General features: G+C 39.6%; 1 protein-coding gene across 2 annotated transcripts in view; it reads right to left on the bottom strand.

The window, feature by feature from the left end:
- The window catches only part of INTU (inturned planar cell polarity protein), a 61,535-nt gene that overhangs the window by 14,360 nt on the left and 33,956 nt on the right, over nucleotides 1–13,219 (bottom strand). For both annotated transcript variants that reach the window (XM_059698082.1, XM_059698081.1), the window contains 4 exons: nucleotides 4,437–4,490; nucleotides 3,045–3,107; nucleotides 1,570–1,791; nucleotides 245–718 (listed from right to left, as the gene is read on the bottom strand). In XM_059698082.1, coding sequence (XP_059554065.1) covers nucleotides 245–718; nucleotides 1,570–1,791; nucleotides 3,045–3,107; nucleotides 4,437–4,490 — 813 coding nt within the window. The remainder of the gene's footprint in view (nucleotides 1–244; nucleotides 719–1,569; nucleotides 1,792–3,044; nucleotides 3,108–4,436; nucleotides 4,491–13,219) is intronic.

Below are 13,219 nucleotides of genomic sequence, written 5' to 3' on the forward strand. Positions count from 1 at the left end.
TGATTTCTGGTCAGGGCACATGCCTGGGTTACAGGCTCACTCCCCAGTGTGGGGCATGTTCTGGCAGTTGATCAATGATTCTCTCTCATTATTGATGTCTCTCTCTCTCTTTCTCTTTCTGTCTCTCACTCTTCTTCTCTGAAATCAATAAAAATATATTAAAAAATTCTATTCCAATTATAAAATAAGGACTCGAAAGACAGCTTAGCTCCCAGAATGTACAAACTTGAACACACACACACACCTTAAGCAAGGCCCCACTTTCTTCCAAGCCATCGGATTCTCTTTGCCTCCGTACTGCATCTGGTGTAGTGTGGGGGCTTGGGCCAACACCTTCTCCACCTTCACAACCACTGTCAGATCCTCCACTGCTTCGGGAAGGACTGGGCTTACGTGTTTTTAAGGAATAGTCACCAAAAAGAGTTCTTCTGCAGGTTGGAGAGGTTGCTGCTTTGGAAATACCTTGTAGCCTACTGAGGATAGGAGAGGTTGTCAAACAATCTAATTTTTCATGTGATCCAGCAAGGAACCAGTCAGCACAAGATAAGCAGGGGCTTGGAGAAGATGCCAGCCGTTCATTTATGCGGCCACCTACTCCTTCCAGCTGTTGAAGAGTTGTTTTGACCTGATCCACATATATACAGTCTGGTCCAGGGTTCCCAATAGCTTTGGATGAGCAGCCTCCAGCTTCTAATAGTACACACAACATATAATGCCTCTATAAGAAAAAAGTTGTTAGTATAGATTTAGCTACATGAAGATATTTATATGCAATATGCTTGTATCAATTTATGAATACTGAAGACATATAGGCATTATGGCATAACCATGTGATGATTATTAAAAACTCCTCTCTTCCCTTTCCTTCTTAGATATGCTCAGTGCTTCTTGTTCACCCTTGAAAACAAATCTTGTATTGCCTTGTCCTGATACACCATCAGTCACTACTTAGGCACATGGAATTCCCTAAGGTAGTTTTCTAAGAGCCTCAATTACTAGAAGTCCTTTCATTTATAATCACATATTTATTCTGATTCTATGTTCTTTTTATGTCTCCCTCTATTTCCCAAAACAAATCAGAGGATAAAACCACTATAAAAGTGGGAACAAGCCCAGCCAGCATGGCTTGGTGGTTGAGCGTCGACCTATGAACTAGAAGTTCACAGTTCGATTCTGGGTCAGGGCACATGCCCGGGTTGTGGGCTCTATCTCCAGTGTGGGGTGAGCAGAAGGCAGCCGATCAATGATTCTTTCTCATCATTGATGTTTCTAGCTCTCTCTCTCCCCCTCTCCCTTCCTCTCTGAAATCAATAAAAAAAATATTTAAAAAATGGGAACAAAAGATCTTAAGAACCTATTAAAATCTTATCCTGGGTTTCATTAATATTTCTCCATGGGTATTAAATGGATGCTAAAAAAAAAAGGAATAAGGGGCATGTAACATTTTCTTGAATACTAATGTTTGATATGTTCATAATTTTAAATGATCATATTTGTGTATTTATTTACATAATAAATGGCAAAAACAAAACCAAACAAAAAAAACGAAAGAAACCAAGGCAAACTCACCCAGCCAACAATTAGCAAAAAATATCTCCCTTCAGGTTCCTGAAAGACTTCAGTGTTTGAATCTGTAGAAGGTTGGAGGTGATGTCGAGGAAACACTTCTCTCCATATTACCAGCTGACCAATTCTTTGTTTTGCTGCTAAAGGCAGTAGGCCGTAGTGGCGACAATATACGGCAATATCAATAAGATCATCCTTAGGCAAATGACTGCATATCAAATAACCCTTGAATTGAACCACAAAAAAGAACAAAAATCAACCAGTGATATAAAGCAATAATCCCATAATATATTTCTAAGAGTTTTATAGGTACTTCTTCAGTTGGCTTAAGATATCCCAGTTTTAAGACAGAGTAAAAATAATTCGCTCCACCCACTGAAGTCTACTACAGATCAAATATTTATAACTTAAGTCAACAACAGGTAGATGGTAGCACAAAACAAGATCATCTCTGAGTAGTATAAGCCTGAATGGCAAAAGTAGAATAGAACTGAATTCTGAGGATGGAAAGCAGAGAATGAGGAGTTGCAAAATGAAAACACTTAAATTCAATTGACACTTAACTTTCTTAAAAAAAAAACACACATTATTTTTATTGCTGACCTATTACCGATGTCCCCATTCCTACTCGACCCCCCACCCACCCCTATGTAGCCTCCCTTTCCTCTGACCATCACTGCACTGTGTCTATGGGTTATGCATATACTAGAGGCCCAGCGCACGATTAAATCGTGTGTAGGGTCCCCTAGGCCTAGCCTGCCATCAGGGCCATGTCTGCCACCCTGCGACGCCTCACACGCTATGCGGATGCTGCTGGAACAACGAGATGTTCCAGGGATGCTGCCGGCACCCCATGACGCTCTGCCGACGCTGCCGGTGCCCTAGGGGGTGGGGGTGGGGAGGACCCGAGAGGTGCTCCATGCACCTCCTGGTGACCGGTCATTTGGTCGTTACGGCGTTACCATCATTGGCCTTTTATAATATAGATGTTCTTTGGCTAATCTCTTTACCTTTATTCATCCATTCCTGCCCCTGTCCCCCCTGACAGCTGTTAGTCTATTCCATGTATCCATGCCTCTGGATATTTAACTTTCTTTATGTGGAAGTTAACTACTTAATGTTAAAAGATTTATTAAAAAGATGCATAGTAAAAAAATAAAAATAAAATAAAAAGATGCATAGTGAGTCTGAAGATAAGAAACAAGCATACTACTGCAAAAGGAAACCAGAAACCACTCTCCCATCTCTTACACACTTGGTTCTTTGAGTATAGTTTCTTCTTTACAAATTTACAAATGCTTTAGAACACAATGAAACCAGAAATACTTATTATCTAGGTACAAGTTTTAAGATCTTAATTTTAGGGTATCTACATTCAGAGGTAAAGAGATAGATACATTTTTCATGTCTGCAAAAGTTTGAGAAAATTTAGGTCATATAGCAGTTGGACATTTATAAAGATTCAAGCTTCAACTTACCTTGTAAAACAAAGAAGACCCTAAAATCGTATACAGCCGCCTCATGTCATAGTAATCCTCAGACTGGGTGGGGGAGAAAACCACAGTGGATTAAAAAATCCTAGTTAAGCAACAACAGTTAAAATGGCAATTATATTCTTTAGTAACTGAATTTTCCACAGCCTTTATTAGAAATCAATATACTAGGATATTAGGGTGAAAGGTAGTGTGCAAAGTAAGTATTTTGATTTAAAACAGTTTTATTTTTGTTTCTTATAAGAAACTACTGAGTAGAGACATCTAAAAATAAACATAAGATTTGTTACACCATGAGGGATTAAAATAAATGTATCAAGACAAAAAGCATCTACCTACACATCATCTATGATATTTAACATTAACATATATTATTTTTGATAATACAAATTGGTATAACCTATTTGAGGGCCACTGTGTGGTATGTAAAAAAAATTTAAAAACACACTTTTAAATAGAATTATTTGTAATATGCAAAAATTGGAAGTGATTTTTAGCAAAAGAGAATGGTTAACAAAATTAGATATATAACACAGTATCATACCTGAGTAGTCACAAAATGTTTTAGAATATACTGTTTGGCAAAGAATGCAAGCTGCAGAACAAAATATCACTATGATCTAGTTTTTGTTAAAATGGCACTCCTGATGATACACGTGTTTATTTTCAGGCCCTAATCTGGATCCAGTCATTTCCGTTAGGAGTCATGGTTCTTTGTAGCAAAAAATATTACTTATGCGCCATGGCCTGGGTGCGAGTGGTCTTCCTTATTACTAGGAATGGTCACGATTTCTAGGCCTTTTCCCTTAACAGAACTAGGAAACACCACTTTTTTTTAAAGATTAAAAGCCATGCTTACACTTTCAATTTAAATCCAGATCTACAGGATTTTTACTTAATTTAATCAACATTACATGTATATCCTGTCTCACAAAACCCAGTTCTTCATGATACTGATGTAATTAATCTTTACATATATGTTATATAACAAATAGTTTTTTTATAAAATATTTTTATTGATTTCAGAGAGGAAGTAAGAGAGAGAGAGAGAGAGAGAAACATCAATGACAAGAGAGAATCATTGATCAGCTGCCTCCTGCACTCCCCACACTGGGGATCGAGCCTGAAACCTGGGCATGTGCCCTGACCAGGAATCAAACTGGTTCATAGGTCGATGTTCAACTGGCCAGGCACAAATATGTTCAACTGAGTAGAAAATCTTAAGGTAAGCAAAACAGACTTTGCCCTTGTCAAAATAGAGAACTAATGTTATGTATTTCAAGATTATTGCATGCTCACTTGCAATATTTTTAGAATGACTGATTTACAAAACGAGAAATCAACACTGTCTTTCCTAAAACTCACTGCTTTTCTTACCAGTTCTGCAAAATCTGCAGCCTCCAAGTCACTCAATGCTGTGTCTAATTCCATCTGGTGGGGGAGAAAGAAGAGTAACACAAACAATTAACTGATAATTACTTTCAAATCATGGCCATATAAAAGTGTTTAATAATTATTTAAGAATTGAATAAGTATCTTTCTCCTTTGTATTATTTAGGAACTGTCCCTCCCAGCCGGTGTGGCTCCGTGGTTGAGCATCAACCTGTGAACCAGGAGGTCACTGGTTCGATTCCCAGTCAGGGAACATGCCTGGGTTGCAGGCTTGATCCCCAGTAGGGGGCGTTCAGGAGGCAGCCGATCGATGATTCTCTCATAATTGATGTTTCTATCTCTCTCTTCCTCTCCCTTCCTCTCTGAAATAAAAAAACAACAACAAACATGTTAAAAAAACAAACAGTCCCAAACAGAACATCTTGTTTTTAAGCTTGCAATTACAAAAAAGTTAATTTAACATATAGGCACTTTTCAATTAAATCACAATTGAAAACTAGGCTTCCCTCTGAATTCAATATAAGGTAATTTATGAGATTAAAAAATTGCTTTCAGTTTTAAGTTAGAAAAAATTTTAACATATTAAATTCTTAGAGGAAAAATCAATGATAATGCAGCCAATCTATTTTGAGTTGTTTTTATTTTTCTGTTTTTTCTATATATTTCTCAACAGATGGATTCTTAGAAAATATCAACATTCTTCCCTGTCTCTCTCCTATCTATCTATATATTTAAAAGCCTAAGTGACTGGCTGGTAGATATGACACACAATGACCACCAAGGGGCAGATGCTCCGACCAGTAGCTATGACGCACACTGACCACCAGGGGCCAGACGCTTAATGCAGGAGCTGCTGAGCTGCAGAGGGAGCCTGATTCCGGGTAGCGTCACCCAAGAACCACCCTCTTGCAATCTGGGGCCCCTGGGGGGATGTCAGAGAGCCGGTTTCAGCCCCATCCCCACAGGCCAGGCCAAGGGACCCCACCTGCCAGAGGGACCCCACTCATTCTGCAGACACCCTTTGAGCCACAGCGCCGCCTGTGGGAGGTTGGCTCTAGGATGTGTCCGGCCTGTCTTGCCCAGTTCCGCCCCGCCGGCCACCTTCTAATTAATTTCTTTTCAATGTGCACGAATCCATGTACCGGGCCTCTATTGTTTAGTATAAAAGGACTGTTAATAATTATTCATGGATTAAAACAGGAAGGCAGGTGTTCTCTTGAAATCTGGCACAGCTTATCTACCCTACAGAGTTATTAGAAAAATATATTACTTAGGATTTAGCTTCTGTTTCTATGGAAATTGCCTAAACTCCTTCATGAATTTTTTTCCTCCCTAAAGCCTTCACAATTTAAAAACAATAAACTTAGCAGTTTAATCTGTAATGAATATACATGAATTAAAAACTATTGGCAATGAAAGTTTGTAGCATATGTGCTATTTGTGAAAAATAATCCTCTAAAAAAACAAGTCCAAGACACTCTCTGCAGGACTGTTTCACAAACTGTGTCTTACTGAGATGACAAAAGCTTTGGAAACATTAGTCATGCTTTTTATTGCTTTTCTTAACCAGACTTATTACTCATTTGTGACCTACATTTTTCTGCATCTAGCAAATACTTCATGCTCTCCTTTCTGCAGCTATAGTTTCTCTTGAGAAAAACTACAGGACAAAAAGAAAATTACCCACTTGTGATTTTTTATTTCAGAAATGTTACTGTTTAATGGGTTGCTGTTCCTGCTAAAGAACTCAATATATAGGCTAATGTACAAGGTCATTAGAATTGTTTCCTCATATTTCTTAAGAGAAAAGGTAAAGTATCTTTTCTCTTAATTATTCCAATGTGCCTGAGGAAAAATGATTTTTTAAAAAAACATAACATCTGACAAAAAAACAAAATAAGGAAATTTTCAAACACCTGGGAAGAACACTGAAGACCTCATTGTGTACTAAACTCAGAACAAGTTAAGTTTTTTTTCTAAGTTAAAATAACTTTCCAACTATATTTATTAGGTATAAGTAACCTCACATGCATATGTTTTCAACTATATATTTGTAAAATTTATTTCAGAGAGAAGAAAGGAGAGAGAGAGAGAAACATCTATGTGAGAAAGAAACATTGATCAGCTGCCTCTTGCATGCTCCCCAACTGGGAATTGAACCTGGAACCTGGGTTTGTGCCCTGAACAGAAATCAAACCTGACACCTCTTGGTGTACAGGACGAAGCTCCAACCACCTGAGTCATACTGGCCAGGGCTAGATTTTTTGAGGCATAAAAATCCTTAATATTTTTCATTAGAAAATATATAGTCACTAAACACTACTATTTTTTTTTAACACAGTAAGCAATTTCAAAGAGAAGTGTGTAAATTATTTGAGTTTGCTGGTAATTTTAAGGGCTAGTATTTAAAACTTTACATTCACTAGAGACCTTTATATCACTTTAAAGAAGTTGTCTATCTCATTTTCCAAAAATTTTGTTCTTATTTTTCTTAACCGGACTACAAAATACAGAAAAAGTCTAAGCTATGTCCTCAGTATTTTCTGTGTATTAATCTCACCTACCCAACTGAACTGTGAGAATCCAGAGGAGCCTTTCCTGGATTCCCCAAAACACAACACAAATCCGAGTACCTGGCACAATGAAGACGGATCTCCAGACAGTAGTGTTAGACTAGGATAGAAGCAACTAAAGATAAGCAATTGGTATGACTTGAGGCAACAAATTAAAAAATATACACCAGGCCAAAACCGGTTTGGCTCAGTGGATAGAGCGTTGGCCTGCGGACTGAAGGGTCCCAGGTTCGATTCCGGTCAAGGGCATGTACCTGGGTTGCAGGCACATCCCCGGTAGGAGATGTTCAGGAGGCGTCTGATCGATGTCTCTCTCTCATTGATGTTTCTCTCTCATCGATGTTTCTAGCTCTCTATCTCTCTCCCTTCCTCTCTGTAAAAAATCAATAAAATATATTTAAAAAAAAAATAAAAAATATACACCAGAATTCACAGAGTGAGATCTCAGTTCAATATTCTTTTAGGTTGAGATAAATAAAAGCATTTAATAAAATGTATGCTAAATTAAGAAAAAATGCCAGTAAGAAAGCCAAATTAAGAAAAAATGCCAGTAAGAAAGAAATCTGATTATCGGAGGTAGTCTTCATGGAATTTATAAAACCAAAACAGGCTCTATTTTAAAATGTCTTAAACTTCTTAGGGGGAAGATAATATTTACTCTTAACGTATCCAAAGTCTAAAGACATTGTTCCCCCAAACATTAAACACCTCTAGTCTGGCAGGTCTCATGAATTTGCACTTTCTGACTCACGAAATTGGCCTTCTTTCTTTCAGAAGAGAAAAGACCCCCAAATGGGCATATGACAGACTTTGGAGCCAGTGTCTTTCTATCTTAAAGGTAAAGTTTTCTATTAACTATCTGTCTATATTGAACACTTATAATTTCTTATAAAAATACTGGTGGAGGTAGAATTATATGTATATATATCACAAACTTTTTAGTTTTTACATGAAAATGGTAATTGTTGGCCTGAGATATCAAAAATTGCAGCAGCAGTAGTTGACAAAGCAGAGACAAAATACGAGTATCAAAAAGTAAAAGTTTCGCCACCGCTGTGCGCTGACTCTCTGGAGAACGAGCATCCTATCTGGCCATGGCGTCTGTGCCCGTCCCTCCTCTCCCAGGTCTCCTCTCTACTGGGGAGGCGTAGGAAGGAAACCTCTGGTTTCCCCGAGAGAGACGCAGAGCCCATGGTTGGCTGCTGCCGCTGCCGTGTGCTGGGTGTGCAAGTACCAGGAGAGCAAGAACTCTGGCTTTGCTCACCTTGGTGTTTCACAGCCTAGCACAATGCCTGACACATTGAGTGTCACAGGCAACTCATCCTATCCTGGGTGATTTTGCAGAATCCATGGTGCCAGCCAACATCCATGATCCCACAGGTATTCCCCTTTCCCAAGTGGTCCAACCTAGGTCTTTTCCCAATAAGGATAGATCTTGTGCAAGAATTCTAGTGCCAGCTATTAAAAGAGAATTGGAGTGATGACTTCATTGCCATGTTTTCTGATTCCATTAATGCTGGAATAAGAGGAACATGTGGCCCCCAGTCTTGTCCCGGAGCAGATAGAACGAGCAACTAAATCAAATAACATCCACCCCTCATTGGCAAAGTAGACACAGCTGGTGAGACAATTCGCAGCTGGGAAGGGAAGAGGATGCCTGGAAAATGCCCAGGGCACCGCAACCACACGAGCAGCAGCCATGTGAGCAGCCTGTCCCGTCCGAGGAGCGGCAGCCTCACGCAGCCTGCTCCCATCAGAGCAGCAGCAGCTGCGCGAGCTGCCCACCCCTGTCTGAGGAGCAGCAGCTGTGCAAGCAGCCCGCCCCCCATACGAGGAGGAGCAGCCTCACACACAGCCCACTGCTGTCCGAGAAACAGCAGTCCTGCAAGCAACCTGTCCCTGTCTGAGGAGCAGCAGCCTTGTAAGCAGCCCACCCCAGTCCGAGGAGCAGCAGCCGCGCAAGCAGCCCGCCCCCATCCAAAGGGTGGCAGCCCCGGCAAGCAGCCTGCCCCCATCCAAGGAGCAGCAGCTCCATGAGCAGCCCACCCCTATCCGAGGAGCAACAGCCACATGAGCAGCCCGTCCCCGTATGAAGAGCAGCAGCCCTGCAAGCAACCTGCCCCAATCTGAGGAGCACCAGTCGTACAAGCAGCCCATCCCCTTTTGAGAAGCAGCAGCTGCGCAGGCAGCCTACCCCTGCCAGCCAGAGGAGCCACCACTGCTGTGAACAGCGCCCGCCATAGGAGCCACCGCCAACTGAGGAGCAATGTCTGCTGCAACCGCCTGAGGAATAGCCACCGCCTGAGGAACCACTGCCGCCCAAGGAGCAGCCCCTGCTCTATTCGACATCTAGATCCTTCAGTGAGAGCAAAAGTGGGAAGACAAAGAAACCCCCAAAGGAAAGAAAAGGAGGAATCGCCAGAAAAGCAGCTAAGTGAAACAGAGGCATGCAATTTGACAGAAAAATAATTCAGAATAAGGGTCATACAGATCATAAACCAGAGGGATGAAAAAAAATCAACAACTTATATAAGAACCAAGAAGAAATAAAGAGTGATATAGCTGCAATAAAAAACACCATGGAAAGTTTCAACAGTAGACTAGGAGAGGCGGTGGACCAAATTAGCACATTGGAAGACAGGGAAGCAAAACACACCCAAACTCAACTGCAATTGGAGAAAAAAATTAAAAGATAGGAGGAGAGCCTGAGGGAGTTTTGGAACAACATGAAACGAAGCAACATATGAATAATAGGGATGCCAGAACGACAGGAATAGGAACAAGAGTTAGAAAACCTATTTGAAGAAATAATGTCAAAAAACTTCCCTGATGTGGGGAAGAAAGCACAGAGAATCCCAAACAAGATGAACCCAGAAAGATCCACACTGAGACATATTGTAATTACGATGGCAAATGTACATGACAAAGAGAGAATCTTAAAGGCTACAAGAGAGAGACAGAATCCCTAACCAGTTTGGCTCAGTGGATAGAGCATCGGCCTATGGACTGAAGGGTCCCAGGTTCGATTCTGGTCAAGGGCATGTACCTTGGTTGCGAGCACATCCCCAGTAGGGAGTGTGCAGGAGGCAGCTGATCGATATTTTTCTCTCATCAATGTTTCTAACTCTCTATCCCTCTCCCTCCCTCTCTGTAAAAAAATCAATAAAATATATTTAAAAAGAAAAGAGAGACAGAAAATTACGTACAAGGGATCTCCCATTATGTTATCAAATGTTTTCTCAACATAAACACATCAGACCATAAAGGAATGGAAGGAAATTTACAAAGTGATAAAAAGCAAGGGACTGAATCCAAGAATATTCTATCCAGCAATTGAAGGGAAAATAAGGAGCTTCACAGATAAAAAAAGGCTAAGGTAGTTTATCACTACCAAGCCAGCAATGCAAGAAATGCTAAAGGGAATGGTGTAAAAAGAAGAAATAAAAAGGGAAGAAGGAACACAGGCACAAAAAATAAAAATGGCTACAAACAAGTACCTATCAATAATAACTTTAAACATAAACGGACTAAATGCTCCAATCAAAAGACATCGAGTGGCTGAATGGAAAAAACAACAACACATGACCCATATATATGCTGTCTACAAGAGACCCACTTCAGAATAAGGGACTCACACAGACTGAAAGAGAAGGGATGGAAAAACATCTCTCAGGCAAATGGAAAAAAAGAGCTGGGGTAGCAATACTTATATCTGACAAAATAGACCTCAAAGTGAAGGCTATAGCAAGAGATAAGGAAGGCCACTTCATAATACTAAAGGGATCGATACAACAAGAGGATATAACCCTTGTAAACATATATGCACCCAATGCAGGAACACCTAAATACATAAAAAAAACTCCTGGAAGATATCAAGGGAGAGATCGACAACAGTACAATCATAGTAGGGGACTTTAATACCCCACTGACATCACTGGATAAATCCTCTAGACAAAAAATCATCAAAGAAATAGCAATCCTGCCCTGGCCGGTTTGGCTCAGTGGATAAAGCATCAGCCTTCAGACTGGGGGGTCCTGGGTTCGATTCCGGTCAAGGGCACATGCCAGGGTTGCGGGCTCGATCCCCAGTAGGGGGCATGCAGGAGGCAGCTGATCAATGATTCTCTCTCATCATTGATGTTTCTGTCTTTCTCTTCCTCTCCCTTCCTCTCTGAAATCAATAAAAATATATATTTAAAAAAAAAAAGAAATAGCAATCCTAAATGACTCACTAGATCAGATGGACTTAATTGACATCTTCAGAACATTTCACCCCAAAGCCACAGAATATACGTTCTTTTCAAGTGCACAAGGGACATTTTCAAAGACAGGCCACATATTGGGTCACAGGCAAAGTCTCTCCAAATTCAAGAAGATTGAAATCATATCAAGCATCGTCTCAGACCACAATGGCTTAATATTAGAAATAAACTACAATAGAAACAATCAAAATAATTGCAACACTTGGAAGCTGAAAAGCATGCTATTAAACAATGATTGAGTTACCAAAGAGATCAAAGAAGAAATTAAAAACACCCTGGAAATGACAATGAAAACACAATAATCCAAAATCTATGGGACACAGTGGAAGCAGTCCTGAGAGGGGAGTTTATAGCTCTACAGGCCTACCTAAAAAAACAAGAAAAAATTGTACTAAGTCATCTAACTCTACAACTTAAAGAATTAGAAAGAGAGCAATAAGAAAAGCCCAGAGTGATCAGAAGGAAGGAGATAATAAAGATCAGAACAGAAATAAATGACATGAGACAAAAAAAAAAAAAATACAAAAGATCAATGAAACCAAGAGCTGGTTCTTTGAAAGGATAAACAAGATTGATGAACCTTTAGCCAGGTTCACCAAGAAGCAAAGGGAGAGGACCCACATCAACAAAATCAGAAATGAAAGAGGCAAAATAACAACCAATCACACAGAAATACAAAGGATTGTTAAAAAATACTATGAACAACTCTATTCCAACAAACTAGACAACCTAGAGGAAATAGACATATTCCTAGAAAAATACAACCTTCCAAAACTCAATCAGGAAGATTCTAAAAATCTCAATAGGCCAATAACTATGGAGGAAATTGAAGCAGTCATCAAAAAGCTTCCAGCAAACAAAAGCCCAGGGCCAGACAGATTCACAGGGGAGTTTTACCAAACATTCAAGGAAGAACTAAAACCTATCCTCCTCAGACTATTCCAAAAAATTCAAGAGGAAGGAACACTTCTAAGCTCATTCTATGAGCATCACCCTAATACCAAAACCCGATAAAGACAACACAATGAAAGAGAATTACAGGCCAATATCCCTCATGAACATAGATGCCAAAATCCTCAACAAAATCCTAGCAAATCGGGTCCAGCAGTACATCAGAAAGATCATACACCATGACCAAGTAGGATTTATCCCAGGGATGCAAGGATGGTACAATATCCGCAAATTAATAAATGTGATACATCACATAAACAAATTGAGAGAAAAAAAACCCACATAATCATATCAATTGATGCAGAAAAAGCATTCGACAAAATCCAACACCCATTTTTCATAAAAACACTCAGCAAGATGGGAATAGAAGGATCATACCTCCACATAATAAAAGCCTTATATGACAAACCTACAGCCAACATCATACTCAATGGGCAAAAACTAAAATCGTTTCACCTAAGAACAGGAACGAGACAGGGATGCCCACTTTCACCACTCCTGTTTTACATAGTACTGGAAGTGTTAGCCATAGCAATTAGATAAGAAGAAGAAATAAAAGGTATCCAAATTGGAAAAGAAGACGTAAAACTGTCCTTATTCGCAGATGACATGATACTATACCTAGAAAACCCTAAAGACTTCATCAAAAAATTATAAGACTTAATAAATGAATTTGGCAAGGTAGCAGGATACAAAATTAATGCCAAGAAATCTATGGCATTTTTATACACCGATAGCGAACTCACAGAAAGAGACACTAAAAAAATTAATGCCATTTATCATTGCACCAAAAAAAAAATTAAGATACGTAGGAGTAAACTTAACTAAGGAGGTAAAAGACCTGTACTTGGAAAACTACAGGACACTGAAAAAAGAGATAGAGGAAGACATAAACAGATGGAAGAACATACCGTGTTCATGGACTGGTAGAATCAACATCATTAAAATGTCCATACTACCCAAAGCAATCTATAGATTCAAT

This window comes from Myotis daubentonii, chromosome 5 (assembly GCF_963259705.1).
Source record: "Myotis daubentonii chromosome 5, mMyoDau2.1, whole genome shotgun sequence".
In the NCBI taxonomy this organism is placed as follows: Eukaryota; Metazoa; Chordata; class Mammalia; order Chiroptera; family Vespertilionidae; genus Myotis; species Myotis daubentonii.